At 41.4% G+C, this 22761-nt stretch overlaps 1 protein-coding gene across 15 annotated transcripts in view; it reads right to left on the reverse strand.

Annotated features, from left to right (window-relative positions):
• Positions 1-22761, reverse strand: part of dlg3 (discs, large homolog 3 (Drosophila)) — an 87448-nt gene that overhangs the window by 40895 nt on the left and 23792 nt on the right. For 3 of the 15 annotated variants that reach the window (XM_037076603.1, XM_037076606.1, XM_037076602.1), the window contains exon 4: positions 20670-21802. The exons of 11 other annotated variants lie outside the window; for them this stretch is intronic. In XM_037076603.1, the coding sequence (XP_036932498.1) occupies positions 20670-21035 (366 nt within the window). In that variant the 5' untranslated portion in view covers positions 21036-21802. Of the gene's footprint in view, positions 1-20669; positions 21803-22761 lie in introns of those variants that run through there. One more of the 15 variants, XM_037076611.1, reaches the window with a different exon arrangement.

The raw sequence follows: 22761 nt of genomic DNA on the forward strand, positions 1-22761 counted from the left end.
AATAGAGGGTTAGGGAGCTAACAGACAGCCATTCTTGCGTTAGCGAGTGCTCTAAGTATAATATGAGTTCCCCTTACAACCAGGACAGACGACTCAAAACGGGAATTCTTCCACTAGATAAGAAAGTAACAAAACCTGCCTACTTAATAAAACAACCACATGTTTTACTCTGATTTTTCACACCAGTGAGTTTGGTGTTTCTACGTCCAATTACGTTTGTTTCTTGCTTTGGACAGTAGCCAGGTTGCTAGACATGCTGCTACCTGTAAAACCACAGGGAACGGCTAGGAGGTCGATTTCTGCTTTAAGAAAAAGATCTCAGTATTTCTTGCTGACTTCCCAGCGTCCCAGTCTTTTGATATAAGGCACTGTACGGTACACGTATGTGACGTAGAAGGTAAGTGATTTGTCACCGTCATTGACTCATCCCCACCTTTCGAACGCTCCTGTCAGTGAGTGGGCGACAGAGCTACAGGAGCTGTGAGAAGGTCAGTTGTCAATTATCGCTATTGTTGTTCTTATCCATACATTAAGTCAGTTACTGTACTGGTAATGCAGGTGATTCACTAATGCCACCGTCACACAGCCCACCCCAGCAGGCGGACAGTAGAAGTTACCGATTGTTCTTTGGAGAGGCTCCGCACTGAAGGCAGCGTGTCATGTGTGAGTGTCACCAGTATACTTGACATCATCCCGCCCCCACTGCTTCCTCTACATCAGAGGTCACTGCAGCCTGTTACCTCACAGCTCTTGACTAGTTGCTACCCCTTGTTGCTAAGCTGAGAGAGCTGCTAAGCTTGTTCCTCTCTGGTGTTTTGGATCCTGCGCTGAGTACCGGTGACAGTGCACAACCACACACAAAACTGAGTGCTGCCATTTTGATGCTCTCACCATCGTCACGTCGCCTCCCTCCGTCGACAGGGGTGTATTATTCAGCTGCTGCGGTGTCATTACAGGGAAGGGGGACTTCTTTAGGTTTATTCATCTGAATTGAGCTTGAACTGTTTGTCTGTGTTCCGGTGTGTGTGTGCCATTTTGGTCTGTGTGGCTCTGTAAAGATGCTCATGGTGTTGCTGAGGTAACGGTCTTATTTTGACATGACAAGGTGAGACGTAGATTTAGCCACTGACAGGTTGGAAAAGCATTCAGCAATTCAACTTCACGTTTTCCCACAACATCTAAAATCTAAAATTGAGATCGAGTTAAATATTGAATAGAGGATGTCTAACCACAGAACACTGCTAGACTGAAAATCCCTTTTCGTTGTGCGATTTCCGCGATACTCTAATTTTCTCTGCTTCGTCTTTACACGAGCGCAGCGCCTGCTTAGGTAACAGCAAATTGTTACAGAAGAGCTGCTGCTACGCACAAACAAATAGCAGTCTGTATGTGGTAACTGTGATAATCTTAAAAAGTGGCACATCCTTGTAAACTTGGCTGCTGGCTAAGACAAAACAGCCCCACCCACATCAGCAGAGGGAGGAGGGAGAACACCGACTTCACAATTCCTCAACTTCACTCAGTAGTTTCATCTCAGGATTATTATTTGATTTAATGACATTTTAGGTTTTTTTCTCCAGTGAGATATTATCAAGTTTATAGTGTTATTGTTGTTGTAAATAAGACATGACTTCATTATACTCCTGTTCTGTACGTAATCTTTTTAAAAAAAACTCGATTATTTACCTCTGCCAAGGAGGTTATGTTTCATTCCTGTCTGTTTGTCGGTTGGTTTGTCAGCAGGATTACACAAAAACTACAGAATAACGATAACATAAAGACATTCTTTAACCTTGCTACATAGGGCGCTTTTGTTAACTTCTATGGGAATAATGCATGGATATTGATTTCATAAAAGCATGTGGATCCATATAAAAATCTGTATGTAGTGGATTTAAATATGTTGTATTTAATATTAGATAAAGGCTTGATTGAAATAAAAAGGACCTGACCCTGTGCTGATCTCACATGATTCAGACAGAAATGTTTAAAGCAATTTAAAGTTTTATTCAATCTACATTTAGTTACATTTCTTCTGCAAACTAAGACGTGTCAGCTGATATTTCCCCAGAGGTTAAAGCAACAATGAAACTGCCTTGAATAAAATAACAGAACTCTCTGGGTTTGAACATTGTTGAAAACACTTTTCAGAAAGGCGCTCTGGTTGCTATCGTTGCCTCTTTTTGTCAGGCAACCAATCGTTTAAGAGGTTGGGTTGGACTTGTTATCCGTCACCTTGGTAACCAAGAAAATGGAGGAAAGGTTTGTTCTGGGTATGTCTGTCTATCCTGAACGCAAGAGGGCTTCAACCCAGCGCTCCCAATCGCACTGCTATCTCTTTTTCTGGTAGAAAATGATGTTTTGTGCACATGAGCCCTAAAATATCACATCACCAACCTGTAATCATAATGCCAACCTCAATGTATTAAAGCGATCTCATTCACTTCAGAGTTAGATGAGAGGATAGATACACATTATAAGAAGCGACATTTAGAGAAGCTGGTAAATTTCGTTAATGGGCACAGCCAGGCTAGATGTTCCGCCCTGTTTCAGGTCTTTATGCTAAGATAAGCTAACCCGCTCCTCGCTGCAGCTTCACATCTACTGGAAACACATGAGGATGGTGTCAACCTTCTTATCTAACTCTCTGCAAGTAAGCCAATGAGTGGATTTCCCAAAAATGGCAAACTATCTATTCAAAATGATGTTAACTTCCTCTTTCTGCCTCCATTAGTCTTAACTCTCCCCCCTTACATCCCAAACTTATTGACTACAGGAATTCACCGAAAAGCATCTAACTGCAGCTTAAAGGGAGCCTCATTAAAATTAACAACCTGAAACAAGTTACTACCAGAAAACACACCGGATGGTCCACAACACTCTGCACTTTCTCAATGCTCTCTGCTGTGTTTCACTTTGCTCTGATTCACTTTTGCCACCTTCATTTTCCCCAGAACACAATCTTCTGAGCTGCAATTAGACCCTTCCAATTTTAGACTTATTTGTTTCTTTTAATTGGGAACATTGGACTGTGATTCTGCTTCATGGACCCAGTGATGTCACAAACACTCTCCCCTAAAGCCATGACGATTCTAAAACCCATCTGATGCAATTCACGGCAGAAAAACGAGAGGGAAATGTTTCTTTATTTTTCTTTTATGGCCTTTTACGCCACAAACCTTCACTCACAATTGGACTTTATTGTTTTTTTTTTCTGTTTTTCCCTTTTTAAATGTGGCTGTAATATTTGTGGCTAGAATAAGTGGAAACTACAGCCCCCTCAGCTGGTGCTGGTTCACAAATCAGAATCATGAGACAGCGATAAAACAACAATGAGTACTTAAAGCTCCACTGTAAAAATCCTGCAGTAAGTTCGACATAAAGCCCAATGACCATCCGTCGACTCCTTCCAGCTTGTCCACATACAGCGGAGTCACTCCTATCATCGTTGAGGTTTCATTCCTTTTCTATAAGCTCCACTCAGGAACACCCACATGTTCACATATCTCCATTCACTACCCATGCCCGAGTTTTGGCTCATAATAAGTGTAGGTGTTGCAAGTGATAAGGAATTACAGTAAGTAGGACAACGGGCAAGGCAACAGAAACATGAGCCGTGCCTCGAGTTTCCCTGTGATAGTTATGAATACATGAGCACATTTATCCATATGCTGATGTATTTAGCGCCAAACAGCAGAGGGAGAAGAAAAAAAAAACAAAAAGAAAAAAACACAGGGCATTGTTTTAAACGTTTGTAGCACTTTACTGATTGCCAAATCAATCTGCCTCCCGTTGAGGGTCCAGATTTGCCCTTCTTCTCGGCACACCTCGGGTTGTGTTCAGACACGACACACCAGCGTCCCCTAAAGAACGCTTTTTGGCTGAGATTAGAGCGGCAGCCATATTGGACTGGAGACACTACGACACAAATGCTGATCTGAAAACACTCAAACTTTTAAGGATTTTTTTGACACTAACTGAGGCTGCTGTGATAAAACCTTTTAAACCAGCTGGCTGTTAAAACATGACAAACCTGTTCTGCTGGACAGAAAAATGGACTCTCGCCAATGAATATAATAAATCTTAAGCATCAAATGAATGAGGGCACCATTTTCAATCAAAGACAAAAAAGACAAAAATTAGTCATGAAACTGTTCAGTCTCAGAAGACGGATTTGAAAACCAAATCCAAATTCCAAAAAAACAAACAAATTTAGTTGTATTATCATGGAAGACAAAGAAAACCAGCTGAAATAAATCACAATATTTCCTCCTTTTTGCACAATCAAAATTCAGTCAATTATTCGATTGTCAAAACTGTCGCTTGTGGATTCTCTGCTGATGGATTCTTTACATGTCATTTAGCTCAAAAAAAGAAAGTGAATAGCTCCAACTAGGGGTGCAACGGTATGAGGTTTTCACAGTATGATAACCATCTCAGAAATTATCATGATTTCATGATATAAGGTACTACACAATTATTATTATTACCATCAGTTGCAATGACTCTTGAAAATGGGCTCTATGTAGTAATTTGTGGCAGTTTTCATGTATTAATCACCTCTTTCTCCCGCTAACAGAACAACAGCTCAAAATATTAGTACCATAGTCAATACCATAATTAAGCAAATATACACTAAAACCGCCAATTTTCACAGCATAGTATATCTTGAAATTGGTTTATAAAACAACAAAATGACTTTTTGAAAATTTGTAATGAAATATTATGAACCATCCTTTGCAAAAAAAGGTCAAAGGGTGTTCAAACTTTAAATAATGTAAAGTTTGCAAAGGAGCTCTTTGACAATATAAGTTTGTTATTGTTTTGGGATTGGTTTTAAAAACAAAGTGCTTAAAATAGGATTTAAGTTTCAACGATTGTCTGCACTGTTAACAATCAAACATCGCTGATCATTTAGTCAAACTGAGCCACAGGATTGAAAAAGGAAACATAAGGTGATGTTTTGTCACATTATTGAAAACAAGGAGTGTGTCGTTATATAAAAATGTATGTGATATAAGAAAAACAGAGAGAAGATAATTCAATTTTACTGCAAGTTCTTTGTATCTACTTGGAGACGTGCCTCATTTCTACTTCTACACTTTAGTAGCTTTTAAAAGACCAAACAGCTACCTTTTTTATTTATCTATATACACATGGCAGCGGTGAGAAAGGCTGACCTTGTTTCTTTAACACCCAAAGCTCCAACAAGAACTGTAATTTTCTTGAATTCTAGGTGCTCGGACTGATGTTGCATCATTCCTCTCGTTCAGACCCCCCCTCCCCTCCTCCCATCCTCCCCTCCCTTCGCTCATTCCTGGCTGCTGAGATATTCTAGTGAGCATATGCAGGGCTTGGATTTGGCTGATTACATAATTGGAAATTTTAATGGTGAATATTAATCCACAATGGCCCATATTGGGTTTTATAAGCAGGCTGATCAGGATCTGCGGGCTCTCAGTAAGCGGCGACAGTCTACGGACAATGAAGCTCTTGCCTGGAAGAGCTCTTTATATTACACAAGTGGCAAGGCTGACGCAGCGGGGCACCACTACGACGCTCAATAACCCTGCCACCACATACCTACTGCACATTTTCTGCATTGCATTTTTTCACTTTCTCATCTTAGATGCGTTTTTTCCCACATAAAGACATAAAGAGATTAATTGTTTCTTGACTCATGCTCGTGTGTCAGCGCGGCAATTATAAAAAAAAAAAGAAAAAAGGGGGCTCTTGGAAATCCAGAAGGCTTCGTCCGCCTGCATCAACATTGCAGTCTGTGGATAATTAGCTAGCTGAGCAGCAAAGCTACTGTGCAGCTCCGACTGAGCCTGCACCATGGCAACACACAGGGCTGTGTCTGAGCACATGCTCCTATCTGCCCCCTCCTCCCCCTCATCTTCTTCCCTTTTCATTCCTCTTCCTCGCTGGCTTCTACCCCTCTCATCCCTCTCTCTTTACACCACACCTCTTCTTCTTCACCTCTTCCTCATCCCTCCCTCTCTGCTCTTCTCCTCTACTAACCCTCCCACTCCTCCTCCTCCTCCTTCTCCTCGCATCCTCTCCTCTCTTGCATCATCACAGTCTGAACTGACAACTGAAAAGACACTCACTGGCTCACACTCGGGGAGGGGATCGGCGTTTGCCGCTTTCCTCGACATTCTGAACACAGGACTGAGAATTTTAAGGCCGTGTGGCGATCGATGTGACACCAATCAGATGGCGCTGTGTATCCAAACCAGCCCCCAGCAATTAATGTCCATGTTCAGCTGATTTGAATTAAACATTTCCAGAAAACATAAAGCTGGATTACATAGAATTTAGACAATTTTTTTTGTATTTAATGTGTCCTCAAGCTGTTCACTACTAATGCTAAACTGATCATATGTGCAGATCTGCCGCTTGCATCTGTTTTATCTTTCTAAATCAATATGTTGTAATTTCTTTATGCTGGCTTTTTTGGCTAAGTGAATCCCCAAAAGAATCAATGTTCTAAACCGCAGCATAAATGACTGGGTCTGTGACTAACACTTGTTATCAATATGGGTTATCCTTATTGGAGTAGAATTACTACTTTTATACATTACATGACTGATAAATATAATGAATATTTGCACTTCGAAGGAAAAAAACAAACAAATGAGTCATTTGGATTTCTTTTCAATTAAATCTCAAACAGTCATCATCACAAAAATAACAAAAAAGCAAACAAATGTTGTTTTATTATCACACGTGTTAAGCTGGTACAAGTTAATATTTGCAATTTTTTTTTGTCAAACAACCTTTTTCTAACTCAAACCTTCTATCAGCTTTGATCAAGAAAGCAACAGCACTTTGTTAGAATGGCATACAGTGGAGCACACGCCTCCACCAAGCCCCAACATCAAAATTAACCGCCCTGTTATCACTTCACCCATAACCAGATTTGTGATCCACATCAAATTGTTCTCACTCATCGATACCAGCCACGTAATAATAAATAAATAAAAAGATCGATGCATTATTCCCTGGGAGAACACAAATGTCAAAAACATCCTATCTCTAAAATGCTAAAGAAGTCCAACCGTCCAATCTGTCCCTTCATCAGAAATCTTTCATGCAGACTTAAAATATAGTGTTTTCTGGGCCAAGACCAATCCTCCATCCAGCTTTCGTGAAAATCTTTTCTGTAGTTTTTGTGTAATCCTGCTGACAAACCCAACCAACAAACAGACAAACAGAGACAGGAGAAAAAATAACCTCCTTGGTGAAGGTTGAAGTGTGTATCTGTGAAAATGCTTTCATGCATAACGAAACTGTATGACACTGAGTTTTAACTGTTACATTACCGATACTATCCTGCTCAACCACCCTGCTTCACCTGGGAGAGCAAAACGTGGGAAAAAGGTATCTTGCAGCTTTAAAGCAAGTTCTTTCCAGCCGATGCTGGCGTTTCGTAATACTGTTGTGATTTATTTCCAGCTGCTGTCTCACACATTAAAACAGAAATGTCTGCTTTGTTCCTCCCTCACATGTCTCAGCCTGTGGGACTCCAGCTCGGAGGCAACGCTATCTGTCGTTGTTGAATGGCAACGGTTGACCTTTCTCACCGCTGTCTCATTGTGATTACAGAAAATATTCAGAAGTCTAAAAATCATGGTAGCTTACAGCATCGATGTTAAGTTTTTGGGCAATTCTTTTTCACTGAAGTAGGAGAGAAGAAGTAGCGTCTACCACTGAGCATAAAGAAGTGCAGGTTTGTCAAATGCCTCATGAGTACCAATGGGCACCAAATTACCAAATTACCTATTGGGGGAAACCTGTTTAATGTAAAAAAGAATATAATACAGTCTTAGATTTAGAAGGTCCGACAGATTTACAGATAACATGATGTTGTGCAAAGAAACCATAAAATATTCACATTTAAGAAGCTGGAATCTGATAGTAGTTGACAGAAAATTGATTAGTTGATCCTTTGCTTTATATGATTAGCATCTATGCATCCAAAAGGTTGTTTACTTCATACATAAATCTCAGAATGTTTAATATCAACCATAAACATCATTCAGAGATGCTCTCTGTATAGATATCATAATCTTAACGATGGAGTGGGATTTATTCATAGCATTAGCTTTCACTGTCAGTCAGACATAAAGTCAGTATTCACAAAGTCTTTTACTGAAAGCCTGGAAGATCACGCCAACGCTGATTTACCAAAACACAAAGATAATTTGTGAAAAAGACTCAACTCAAAGGCTGGACCGCTGCCTGCTATACATTAACTTTCAACGATTCAATGATAAATCAGCATCTTATCTGGCCAGACTACATTTAGAGAGACCCTCAGCACTGCAGAGATGAGTGTTCATCTTTTACACAGTTGTGACTGTAAAAAAGAATCAGAAAACCTGTCCAGAGTGGAGAACATACGGCTCAGCTGCAGACTCAACAGAAATAGACTTTAGATTCTAGGAATTGACTGATTATTCGATCTCATTGACTTTATCCGTTGCCTGAACTGGGGACTTCTGCATTACGTCATTTTGTAATCTTACTTCCGTTATAGAGTGCTGCCATTATTGTGCTTAGTGTTATAGTTACCCATGGATAGCAGAGCTTTCTGTGAACAACTGGATGTAGAGAAGGCAGTTTTGTAAATCAGGATCGTTTTGAAAATCAACAGAAGCTAATGGACAATGAAGGTTTCTGGGCTACGAGGTAAAGTTAGCCATAAGAAGCTTCCTGCTCGAACATGAGTGGTAGTGAAGTTATTGCTTCAAAAACAGTTATTGAGGTGAAATGTTACATTGGAAGGACAGCTAACTCTGTCCAATAACTTCAGTGCGGCTGCTGAAAGAACAAAAACAATTGCATGTGAATTTGGAGAACAAAACAATGGGTGTGGCAACATGAGGTCAAGTGGTGTGTTTGCTTAAAAAAATAAATAAATTCAGAAATGTGCTGCTTTAATGCTGATACAGCCGCCTCTCTGTCTGCAAAGTAACTAGTCACTTCAGGCTTTAAATACATGTTGTGGAGTAAAAAGTACAATATCAGCCCCGAAAAATGTGGTGAAGTGGAGTTTGAAGTGGCTTGAAATTGAAATACTCGATTGTACTTGTGACATTCAGTCACTGGATATTCTAAATTTTTTGAATTGGCTTTTAACGTTCGACTTGATTGCTAACAAAAAACCATGATGACAAACCCTAAAAAACCATATCGTACATCACAAAATTCATTAAGTCTAGTGTAAAAACAGTGTAGAGGTTCTTCTAATGGCTGCAGAATGATCTAAGACAACTCCACTTGTATTAATTGATTGTATTGATTGGGAAAAAAAAGTTCTGAAACATGTCCTGCTGGTGATTTTGAGAATTACTGGTTTTCAAAGCGAGATGGCAACAAACTATCCAGAAAGCTGCAGGTGACGTCACTCTACACTTAATGCTGCATTTAGAATTATCATCTCCACATAAAAAGGAGTAAAGGCACTGATATGAGTACGAATTTGGGATTTGGCGTATATTCAGAAATGTTGTGTGACATTGTGAAGAAATATCAACAAAAATGCACAGACACACAGAGGGCCACAAAAAGTAATAAATCTATAAAAGCAATTTCAAGGCAAAGATGTACTCAACAGTGTAATAAGATGTACGATATTGAGCTGGGATTGCTTGTATTGCTTATATCCGTAACATGATGAGGGCATGGTCTCTATTTATCGCTCTGTCTCTGAGATTGAGACGCGTGCTTCTGTTTTTTTCCAAACTCGGAGGGCAGAAGGAGTCGATTTTCACTAATAGAAAGTAATGACTGATAACAAACGCAGGGTCATCTGCTGTATGTGCTTCTGTGCACATACAACAGGCATATGTCTGGAAAATGTTAGCAGTCTCTTGTCTTGTCAGCTCAGTGGTGGGGGCGGGGTGACAGGAAGTCCACATGAGACGAACATATGGTGTCACACTATACTGACTGTCTATACTGTTCACATACCATGAAGCGATAAACATATAATGCCCCTTATAGATCCAAGTGGAGGATGACAATCATGTTGTAGAAATGATGTCATCTCAAAATAGCTTAATTTTTTCCCCCAAAATTTGGGGTAAAGATTTTGCGCTAACAAAAAACATTATCTTAAAAGGGATTAAAAGTATTTAAATCACTGTCATCTATGGCTAAAGCTGAGGTTTTTCTTAAGCATAGCTTAAAACATATCACAGTGAATGCAGTCCTAAATCCAAATTCATCAGGAATATTAAAATAATTCATTCTGACCCAGGACCAAATGAAAAATGTATGCATGACAAAATGACATTATTATAACCTGGTTCTTAACTTTAGTTTGGTGTATCTTGACCATTATTTTTATGGGTAATACTTTGTCATGGGCCAAGAGGGTCAAATTCTGTTCTCATCGGGATTGGAGATTACATTCTCTAACTTCAGGGATTAAAAAGTGAATTTATCTTCACTCCTGTTTATCAGCCTGACTGCAGCAGTGATCCGCAGAGCTGACCTCCCTTTTTGTACGTTTATGTAGTGTAACGTTGACCGCCGACTGGAGCTGGAGGGGAAATTCAGTCCACGTCATGGACGTAATGCGCGGGGGGGGGGAACAGAGAACCGTAGTTTCTGGCGAGTGCTGAATTTAGAGAAAGATGATCTGGATTTAAACACACAGACACACACACACCCTTGATGTGTGCTGTTGCTTGCAAATGTTCACAGGCGAGGCAAGGTTTATTGTATTGTTAACAATAAGTATATCATTGTCCAGCGACCAAATGAAACTGTGGGTTACCTGTTAGAAATATTTGGGAGAATGTAAAATAAACGCCTTGTCGTTATTTTATTTTAATGCAGAATTCTCACATATAGCATGTTTCAAAAACTTCAAGATCAACTGTAAAAACACTATATTTTAAGCTAAATTCCAACGACCTCCACAGATCAATATAATGTTAATCCTAACCAGGTGACTGTCAAAACTTTGAAAACACTATCCAGATGGCAAAAAACACTACATTTAGGTTAGAGTAGAGGACTGAGCTATATGTGGACTGCAGATCAATGTCATAAGAGATGTTGCTAGGATAAAAATTATGTAAGAATTTGGCATTTGATAAATCTCCCCATCATAAATATATGAAATTAGTTGCCAGAGATCCTTCCACCGACACGATCCTATTACGACACTATTCTTCAGTCAGTTTTAAACAATACGACCGAGATGTGGTTCTCCTGTGGAGCACTGCATGTGCATAACATATTAAACTACACTAATCATACTGAAGCACAGGTCGGTTGGGTTGTTTGCTGCTGCAGCATCCTCTCTGAATACAGCTCCACACCTGAAAATAAAGCCTTTGATTCGTACTATGTATGAAAAAAGAAAGAGCGGAGGAGGAGAAGGGCAGTGGAAGACAGGAGGGGGATGATAGAAATGAAGAACACCGAGAAAAAAAAAAAAAACTACTCACACACGCACAAACACACACACACACAAACATGCATACACACACATACACAAAATGAGAGGCCAGACCAAATGGCTGAAGGGCTGCTTGGATAATGCATTAGACAGAGATGGCACTCAGAGCAGCTACACATGGTAAGAAATGCACTGCTTCGCCAAATGTCCTCCACAACCACACACACAAACGCACATGTTCCCAGAAAATGGATGAAAGAACAACAAATATTCTGTTTTTCTCTGTGATGATTTACCCCAAAGAATGTGAACACGGTTCGCTAATTGGAGCTCAAAAGATTGCTCGTAGATTTTGATGTACGGCAGGATTTGATCTACCTGTGTGTTCAAAAATGAGACTGTGATCGCCAGAAATGTGTGGAGGCTCTTCTCTGTCACGTACACATGCAGGCTAAGAGAGAGCGGAGCAGAGTAATGCACAGTGTGTGAAACAGCTAATTAATGTTAGTTAATAATTAGTTATCTTTATAGTAATGTACACAAGTAGATTTAGCATTGTGCTGTATAACACTCATTTAGAGCAGAAGTGTTACCTTTGTGTGAGCGAGGAGAAAGTCAACGAGAACATTTTGGCAAAGAGAAATGTATCCGAGTCATCAAATGCCTCGTCAGCTTTGAGCTCAAACTTTGAGACGATCGTTCCTGATTTTGAAAATACTTTTGCTGGTTTAAGTTTAGACAACCTTCTTGTGTGGCTGCTTGAATCTTCCAACCTTTTAAGAATTTGTAGAGAAATATTTTTGATTCCTCAAGGCAATGTCAGCAGTGTTAGTAATGAAACTTGTGGGTAATATCAAAAAATGTCATGTGATAACCAATTCATTTGGCCCTTTTGACATTTCTGTCAAACTGAAGCAGCTAAAAGGAACTGTGATGTATTATAACGTCTTCTATGCATATCACCAGTTAACTAGCTGGAATCTTGTGTGGCTGTATCATCTATCAATATGACATGTAGGTGAGAACGAATTCACCTAAATGTGCTCCAACTGCCTCTTTAATTGTCAAATAAAAGCCGATATCGAAGGAAGTAATAGGTGCGATTAAAGAAACACTGAGGAGGGGTGAATTACTCTGTAAAATCTGCATAATCTATATTTCCAGATTCCATCTGCACAGCATCAGTTTACCACCCGTCTGCTCTGACGTTTCATTTATTCATTTATTCCAATCATTTCTGCTACGTCATATTTCACCAGGCCGCGTTAAGTCGCTATAAATGAAACAAAAACCGCTTCCTGCAGATGTTTCAAATTAAAAGCCCACCTAGAATGAGACAGATTACGCCCTTTCAGCCACAGGAAAAGGCTCTTAATGTGAAGCATCTGAGCAGGAAGTGTTTGGATTCATTGACAGAGATCTTAAAAAGCACTTTTATAAACAGTGAAATGGAAGCGACTGGAAAAAAATGAGTGTGAATGAAAACAACGTCTCTGTTTGAGAGGAGGCGCGGCTGTGGAAATACACATAATGTTGAATTTATCCAGACAACATGTAAACAGGAAGGGTTCTGATGAATCCTAATACATACTAATAGACATACGAATGAAACAGGGAAGACTTAGATTGCTTTAAATAAGACCTGCCGCTCTGTGCACCATTTAAGAATTTACATTACAGTACAGTATGTTTGTCCGCATGCAGAATCACAAATATTTGCCTCTTTACATGAGATGGCAGTGTGCTCTCAAGTAACCTATGATTACCAACCATATAACCATTCATTATGAATTATTTGAAACCTTTTGTATTCGTTATTCAGTGGCGAGCTCCTATTTCTTTAACGCTGTAACTACTACTGTGTACCTTATTGTAAAGTGTTACCAAAATAACAGCTGATATGATGGTTGAATAAAAGCAATAAAAGCACAAGCGCTGTTGAAAGCACCCACGCACCCCCACAAAAATGAAGAGGAGTCAGAAGGCTTAGGGACGAGCACTTCTCTGATATTGATTGGATATACACATATTACATGGCAGCATGTGGGTGATGGAGCTGGTGCACCTTGCTGAGAATGCTAGCACATTATTGCTACAACGAGTCCAGCAGAGCAGGGGGAAAAAAAAATGTCTTTTTATCCGTACGTACAGCCTTATCAAACACTAACGTCTGATTCTTTTAATTGACAGCTACAGTGGCGCAGCATTTAACATCTCATTCCATCAAAGGCCCTGTGTGTCCCTCGCTACTCTCTCTCACACAGAAAATCTGACGCTTCCATCGCTGAATCAGGAGTCCACTCTGCCCCGCACAGCACAGTCACATTTCTAGGCCAGTCGCTACTGTGATCAGCAAAAACCCCTAAATAAAACAAAAGCAGGCAAGCAAACAAACAAACAGTGATCCCCTCCCTTTCTCCTTTCTTCTCTCCTCTCCTCCCCTGGCTGCCAGCGAGAGCCAGTGAGGGAAACAGGCGAGCTGATATAGGGCTGAGCCCTGGCAGGGCCTCTGACAATGACCATATGGATCACAGGGGCACGGCAGCCTCGGCTTCCAGCAGGACACACACCTCCACGCACACGATCTGCAGCTTCAGGCGACTGTACCTGAACAAACCTGTACAAAAGCCTGCATGTACATCACAAGGCTGCAGCCAAAATGCAGTACTGAGTAAACCCTTCAATCTGCATTGGCAGAGGACACAATATGTTCCTGCGAGTCCTGCATTTCACAGAGAACCTCCGTGTTGAAACAGTGAGGTTCAGTCTGTGAACGTGATGCAAAGGTGAAGAACAATGGAGCCACTGAGTGGAGGCTTTTAGGAGACGTGTAGGAGGTGGGCTTCATCACAGCAGCTCCAGTCCTGGGTCACATCTACAGCAGCTCCGCATCACAGATCGAGCTCCTCAGCTCCCTTAATGGTGGCTCGGCTGTCAAAGTCTCCCCTGTTTGCTCACGTCAGCTTCTGACTGGCCTTTTCCTCAGCCGCTCCGTCCCTGCCCCCTCTTACAGGGTATAAAAAGCAAACTTTTGTCAAAGTGCACATAAATATTGCAGTGCACCATGTCTCCCTTGTTTCGTAGCGCATTTCCCATGATTCACCATCCTCTCTTTACCCTCGAATTTTCATGGGTAGGGAACACTTTGTTTTTGGGTAAAGGTCTGTGTCGGGCATGAGTGTGTGTGCTTTTATGGGTGTGTGTGTGTGTGTGTGTTGTGTGTGTGGGAGACAGACAAGCAAGCGCAGGAGAGAAAATATGATGTAGGAGGTTTTCGCTAGCAGACAACTGAAATCAAATCCTGTGCTCTGAATTTGTATGAGATCGGTAAAAAGAAATATTGGCATTCTAATCCTAATTTAATTTTTGTAGACCCTTAAAAAGCTGAAATAAATTTTTCAGAAATCATTTTCATTTTGATTGCAAAAGTACAAATCCCAAGGCATTAAACTGTAACTCCACACAATTGTTACACATTAAACTGTGTTTAACAATTAAAGATAAAGCCTTTATTACCCATAATGCAACTAGGCCACTGAGTGACAACACTGGAAGCAGTTTATCAGATTACATGCAGCTTCCCACAAACGTCTTTATACTACTTTTGTCACATAAGCAGTAATAGACCTGTAAAAATTGTAGTTATTAGTTATTGAGAGTTTCTGCAACAAATGTCCTTTTATTTCCCATATTAATTTAAACATACTGGGAACTACAAACTACAATTCAATTTTCAAATTTTTTTTTGTCGATTTGCTTTATCTTAACATACTGTATGGCAAAAACACAGACAAGAGCGACTGTGGCCTGATGAATTTATAAATCTGTACCAGATATAAAAAGACCTTTGCAGTTAAACTGTATAGTCTGATATTATGGGTTTGCTATACAAAGCCTGGCAGCTCTTCAGCATGCTTCTGAAAAAGGTTTAAGCTCATTAAGGAGAAACTACGCTGAACTGGATCTGATTGCCTGAATGGTTTCTTTGCAAGGTCACACAAGAGTAAAGGTTAAAAAAAATCCACCTACATGTACTTGTACAACCGTAGCTGCTCTAAATCTGACAGGAGTTCATAAAACTCCTGTAGAGCTGTTCACGTTGTTACCATCAGCGCTCACTGTGGTACTGTATTTTCAAAATTGCTGTGCACAGTTTGAAAAAATGACTGAAATCAATCATATTTCAGAGCATATTGAAGCATGGAGGCATGTTTTAAAGCTAAGATTTTTAATTTAAAAATTCACAAATTAGGGTGTTTGTTGAGTCCATGTTTTATGACAAATCACATTTGAAGATGCCAGCATCAGATCTTTTTCCATCTCCTGTTGGTTCCTTTGCTACTTACTGCCTTCCCATCACACGGTTTACTCTGTGCTGGAACTCTCTAAACCTCTACACCTCACCAGTGGTTAAAGCAAACATTATGCAAGTTCGAGACAGATACCAGAATCCAAACCAAGGAAATTTGGAGTGCTTGTCTGTAACATGTTTCAAAACATTTCACATTGTTTGGTTTGAATATAGACTGTGAACTCCAGAGCAGACAGATCTCAAAGAGTAAATTACACTGTTTCTGCTTGTTTTGGCCTCCCACTGAATTTAAAAAATGCTTGTTGGGGTGAGTGCGGGAGAGAGGGTGGGTTGGCATGATGGAGAAGATGAAATGTGATCTGATGTCAGCGTGATGCTGAGGCTTAAAAGTGATGTCAGAGGTGTTATGACATCACATATGGGGTGAGCCTATACAATAAAGTAACAACTCCTCTTTCAGTTGTATTTAAGACATATTTCTTTTTGAAATGCAATCAACTCAGTCAAATTTTCATGCTTAATGGTGGTGATGTTCCAATTTATTTTGAAAATAATAAAAACAAAATTAGCTTTTGAATCTAACTGCTTATAATTATTGGCAGATTCCATATGTATAAAACGAAACTGACCAATAGAAAACCGAACATTACCTTTTTTTATGTTTCTCTTGTCAAGGTTAAAAATAGTAAAGCAGCAAAGACCCAAACAATACCTGAAACACAGAATTATCCACTGTTGCATATCTATCTCTTTTCTTCCTCCTCTCATGACTTATTTCTCTTTGACTGAATATAAAGTGGCTTCTTACACAACCCCTTGCCAAACTAATTTACGTGTTGTCAATAATGTTTGGGGTGAAAAAAGTAATGCATGACTTTATGTTTTTTGTCACAAAGGGACGTTCCAATTAGTTTCATTTAATTGTGCACAATTTTCACTTAATGCTAAGATTACATCCCATACCACAACCAATCAAACCAATAAATATATGATCAAATTGGTAATCAAATAAAAATAGAGCACAATGAATTATACATATATGCAAAAAATACAGCACAACAGTACAGAAAACTTGAAGTCTTGGATACCAAAGGGCCAGAATGGAAACTTGTAACACCAACAGATACAACAGCTCAACGAAAGAAGCTAAACACTAAGGGGGGGGGGAATGAGGCCTCCTGACCATCCCATACCTGTGATGTCGTCCTAATCTGCCAAGAACAAGAGTCATCATCCCGACACTTCTGACGGGACAGAAATACGATCAAATGGCAGCCAACATCACACCACCACCTGTGACTCTACAGCCAAAATCATACAGGTTACAAACAAAACGCTGTGGGTCTATTAATAACAAGCTCACTACAAAGCCCTGCCTTCATGATGTCCTCGAGGTCAAGGTTGCCTGGCCCCATGAGGAGTCCTCCTTTCATGAGTTGAGTCAGGGAAGACGCAGGAATGCTTTGTATTTTTTCAGAAAAATCTCACTGGATCATATTTACTACATCATCCTTAACATCCACTTCTGTTCATCTTATAGCCTTTTTCCCCATTTTTAATTTTCCTGTGAAGGCAGCTCTCACCTGTAACAGTGGGGTTTATGGGTATTTTATTCTATCTAACGTTCGCTTCCCTGTTCCGGCTGCACTCATCATCGTAAAAGCTACCCGAAATTGGGGATCTGACTCTAAAAAAAACACAATCGTGGAGTAATTATCTGTCACATCGAGCTGAGCGTTTGACAGGAACTGCCATCCGTCTCGGCCCTTATCATTCACCCTAGATGAAAAGATAATGTATGGACATGCTGAAGCGCACTTTCATTCAGGTCACATATCTCTTGCCGTCTTATTCCAAGACAAGCTCATAGATAAATCTCCCTTGATCTGATGAGAATATTCCAGGTTTTAGATGGAGCCTTTCAAGATCACAGTAGGGGATCCAGCTCAAGACATTTGGACATGGAGCACATGTAAATCCCATCGGTTAATGCTCTCTGGGTCGCTGTTACAGGAGTGGCGAATGAATGAAATTCTCGTCAGACAGATGTACAAACCAATGATACCAATAGATCAATGTGACTGTAAGAGACACACACACCCACACCCACCCACACACACGCAGGCACAAACACTTCTGATCGAGGCCTGAAGGCTTTCAAGTCGTAATCACCTTTGGGAGTGTTCGACATGGAACGCCCACCGTGCCTGTGCATTCATTTAAAACACCACCGCGACTACAGAGACCTGTTATAAACAATGGGTCTGGCAAAGCATTTTGGACCAAATCTTGATGCTAATAAATAAAGTAAAATCCAATTAATATTTAAAGCCAATCATAGCCACAGAGCTGGAGAACACACAAAGACAGATTGGAGCCCGCGAGGGGGAAAGAGGGAGCTTTCTGACTGGAGCTCCCTGCAGACTGAGGTCTCCACTTTCCTCAGATTTAAATTCAAAAAGCTCTTGTTTTAAAGAATGTTCTCATAATCCCAACTGGAGTCATCCACAATTATCCGAGCAAGCTCTTGACAAAAGCAGCACGATCGTTTACTAAATAGATGACAGAGGAAACAAAAAAAAAATTAATATGGCATCATTATGTCTCGTGGCGTTTAATGATTTCCTCGCACATACATGAAACATTCACGGCTACAGAAGCCATTTAAAAATGTCAATGATCCAGCTATAAAGCGGCAACTCAGATCATTCTGAATGACTGTGCAAGGTTATTGCTCCTCATCGCATCCAAGAACACGAGTCGTTACGAAAGCTATAAGATAATAGACGCGCGTGTGTGGGGTTGGGCGTGTGTGTGATTACTGCCCTGCTCCCCAGCTCTGTATAGGTAGTGGGGGAGGGGTAGCATTCACATTTCTCACCCAAGGATGAGCAACGGTGACTGAGGAGAGCTGGGTGGGTGGGGGTGACGGCGTCGGTGGTGGTGGTGGTGGTGGGTGTGCTTCTCCATCCCCATCTCCATCTCTATCCATGCAGTGTTGTAGAGCCCGTTTACAGGCGAGGGGGAGCTCACACTGGCCATTTACACGCCTGTTTTAAGAGATGGAGGGACAGATGCTTGTCCACAGTGTCAGGGCCTCGCTTGCGTTCTCTCTCTGACAGCACCACCAACTGCCTCCTCTTACATAACCCCCTCCCCCTCTCCAGGCCCACTGCCTGCCTTTATTGGCTTATTTCTCTCTTTTTCAACCTTTGCATTTTCACCCCACTGACTGCTGCCTCTTCTCCCCCCCTCATGATCCAAGGCTTGTTTGTAACTCCAGCTCTTTCTACTCCAATGTAGATACTCCTGGACTAAAGCCATGAATGCCAGGTTGGAACATTTCTCTAAAGAGTTTGTGTGATGCATATTCGCGTGATACAGCCAGGAAGCAAGAATCCTTCGAAAGGACAGGACAAGATACGATTCTTGAGTGTTTTATCCAATTAACAGGGCTGTTAAGACAAGAGACTGTTAAGATCTCTACATCAGTCACGATGTCTGAACACGTTTTATCACGTAAATACTCATTTTGTTATATTGTCAGTTGACTATATAATAAAACGTGCCGGAGAGGAGCAGCGGAAAAATTAGGTGGTAACACTGACGGAGAATAAAATCTCCATGTAAGCAATAAATGCTTACATAATCTGCTGTGAGCTTTCAAATGTGTGAAATAAGCCTGATTGGTCTGGATACGGCTGATAAGAAAAAGATTTTTATGCAACACAAACCGAACGAGAAAAGTGTCATTCTCTGAAAACCTCTCCTCGGCTTAAGTAATCTGCTAATATCATCCAGGTTGCGGCTCATATGTGGGCTCAGCTCAGGGGGATTTCTTCCACTCTGCCTCTGAAATTTCAGCCTCCATTTTACCCCCGTGCATCCTCTCACCTTCCCTCTTGATGCTGCCTCACATTTCTTGCTCAAAAAGACGCGAACACACATAAACGGAGGAACTACAAACAAATGCAGCGGCTCCCACTTGCCGCAAATACGAGACTACATAGACACATACTCATGCACAGTGAGAAACATTCCTTGAATCTCATGCTCGCCGAGCTACCCTTCCCCCACCCGAGCTCACTCTCATGCTCACATACATGCACCTTGGTTAATTAAAGTCTGTGCTTCGGAAGCGGTTCTGACCTTTTATCAACTGTGATTTATACATACAAGTAAATAAAGGCAGATAATAGAATCAAAATGGAGCGTACGCAAAGAGGCGGTTTCATTCACACTGTGCAGCATGTATGACAGGCAGTGTTTGGACACAGATTACTGCTGATCCTCTATTTTTATGACAACACATTCGTTATTTAGCGATTCTTTTGAAACAAAGAAAATGGCTTGCTAGAATCCGGACGCCAAATAAGAATGGAGCTGGTATCGGAGATCGATTTCATCATCTCTTCCTTTACCCTGAGCTAATGAGACACAATCCTACAATTGGTTGATCCCTGAGAAATCCATTTCTTACACGTAATTTCTCACAAACTCAACGTGTGATGTTACCGGCTTGAGAGAGAACTTAAAATAATTGCAAACTGCCTCTCAGGGCTGCTTCAATGAATGGAAGTGCACCATTTTCTGGCCTGTGGTAACTGCATCGGTGTGAGCCTTTGACGACATACACTAGGTGTGTTAAATCTATAAGCATTAGTCATCTGCATCAAATCCAAACATGCAGATCATCTCCATGTGTGTGCAGTGAAACCGGATCAGTCCTGTTCTGTTCTCCTTCCAATAGAGGAAGCACAGTCGACAAATGGGAAACGGAGGACTTGAGATGAATACTAAATATGAATTCTCGTCAGCCACAGCTGATACATGATGGTTTCTGTTTTACTACAGCAAACTGCTCATCTGATCCCGGTCTCCCCTGCCAGGCCCCACAGGCCTGAGCTATCTAAGAGAGTGAAGAAGATGAGTTACCTGATCATACCACTCCCGGTTGGTACAGGTGCACTCGGGCCACCATCCTGCTTGTCCACTGGAGTTGTTGCCGTTTACTTTGGGGCCACCCTTGGATTGGCCCTTTGGGTTGGGGCCTCCAGGGCCTCCACCAGACATAATCTTGCCCTTACTTCTCCCCAAAGTGCCCCCTCCTCCTCCCATGCCTCCACCTCCCCCTGAGGCTGGAGGGGGTAAGGTCTGGCCTCCCCCGTACCCGGGTGGGTATCCATAGGGCTCGGCCTGCCAGTCTCCTCCATATGACGGGGCATCCATCCTACGCAGGGCAGCCATACGGGTCACCTCATAACATTCTGGGCACTTGCAACAGTGGTGATGTTTGTGCATGCTGGCTGTGCTGGCTGGGGCTGACGCTGAGCCGAGCGGCGTGGCACTCTGTCTCTGCTGCCTCCTCAAATCTCACACAGCACGCTGTGATCGGCTCACAGAGCGCTAATGCCGACGGAAATAACACTAATCACAGGAATTTCTACAGATTTTCCCTTTTTCGTCAAATCCTGTCACTCTGTCGCTTTATTCCTCTCGGATGTAGAAAAAACAAAACGATCGAGAGGGACGGGAAGCAGCAACAGCAAAACAAAAAATACAAAATGGGCACGTAGTCTTTGTCCTCTTGACGTAGAAGATCAAAGGAAATATTCAAAATATTGTATACGACCACACAATCAGAGACCAGCCCCGATGATAGAAATTTCCTCTTGCTTCTCTCGGTTCACAGTGATGCGCATATAAATTCATAGATATATATATATTCTTTTGTTTATATATCATATATATTTACACACACAAATACATATAAAAATATTAATATAAACAGACAAGCACAAATACAGATATGTACAGGGATAAATGTATATATATATAAATATCTATATGCGTGTGTACAAATATATATATAGATATATAAACAATATGTATAAATAAATGATATCCGCAGATGAAAATCTTCCTCTGTCAGTTCTTGGTATCTTCCCGCTCTGTCAAAAGCTCACGGTTTTCCTCCTGCGTTGATAATCGTTGTCTTTCTCTCTCTGTCTCTTTTCTCAGCCTGCAGAGAGGAGCTGAGCGCTGGATCGCCTCTCAGTCAGCTTGCCCTAGATGTGGATTATTCAGAGGGATGCGAGCAAGCAAGAGGGAGATGGAGAGCGAGAGAGATAGAGAGGGAGAGAGAGAGAGAGAGAGGCAGGGAGAGAGGAGGGGGGTGATACGTAGCAGCATCCCTCCAGCACCTCAGCCCTGACAGCCACAGCCAATCAACTGGCAGCACTGCCATCAGCAGCAGCAGCACCAACAGGACTGAGCGCTTCACTAGCTGCTCTTAAAGGGGCCGCGACATAAAAAAAAAAAAAAACCTCCCTGCTGCCCGCACTTGGGTGAAAAGGTTCTGCTTCACAAATCAAAGCGCAGTGAAAACGTTGCATCCGTCTTTTTTCTCAATAAAGAAAGGTCAGGAAGTCAGAGCCTGCAACCTGGCGACGCCGGCCCCTCGATCCTCCTCCGCTTATTAGAGTCTAATCCGTGTTTTTCATCAGACCAATGCAGCCAAAATCCAACTTACAGCGGCAACCCTGTCCCTCCTACTGGTCACTGGTCACCTCCACGGTCATCTCTAGTTCAGCTGCAGACTTAACAGCTTTCTTGTGTGAGTGATTGGCAACCTCAGGCTCTGTGTCACAGCAAGCATCTGTAAATAATCTCACAATGGAGGCAGGTGCAGCAGAAGAAAATCCTTTTTCTCCTGGGTATCACTAGACCTGCCACTCCACAGAGGATGTCTTTGAATCACCGCGCATTACTTTACATCAGTCTCTATCTCTCGTCCTTTTTTCCCCCTTTTTTTTTTAGTATTACTACCAGCATAGCAGCACTGCTTCTGAATTATTGTATCATTAAGTCCCGCTTGTGTGTGGGATTGGGTCAAAACACACACAGTAAGTTGAAAACTGCACTCCTGAAGCCTCGCTCAAGAATCATGGGGGAAATATTCTATGTTCACAATGATGACATCAACACATGTGTACGAAACCAACAAGATTACACGCTTGGGCTTTTC

Source organism: Acanthopagrus latus, chromosome 18 (genome assembly GCF_904848185.1).
Source record: "Acanthopagrus latus isolate v.2019 chromosome 18, fAcaLat1.1, whole genome shotgun sequence".
Classification (NCBI taxonomy): domain Eukaryota; kingdom Metazoa; phylum Chordata; class Actinopteri; order Spariformes; family Sparidae; genus Acanthopagrus; species Acanthopagrus latus.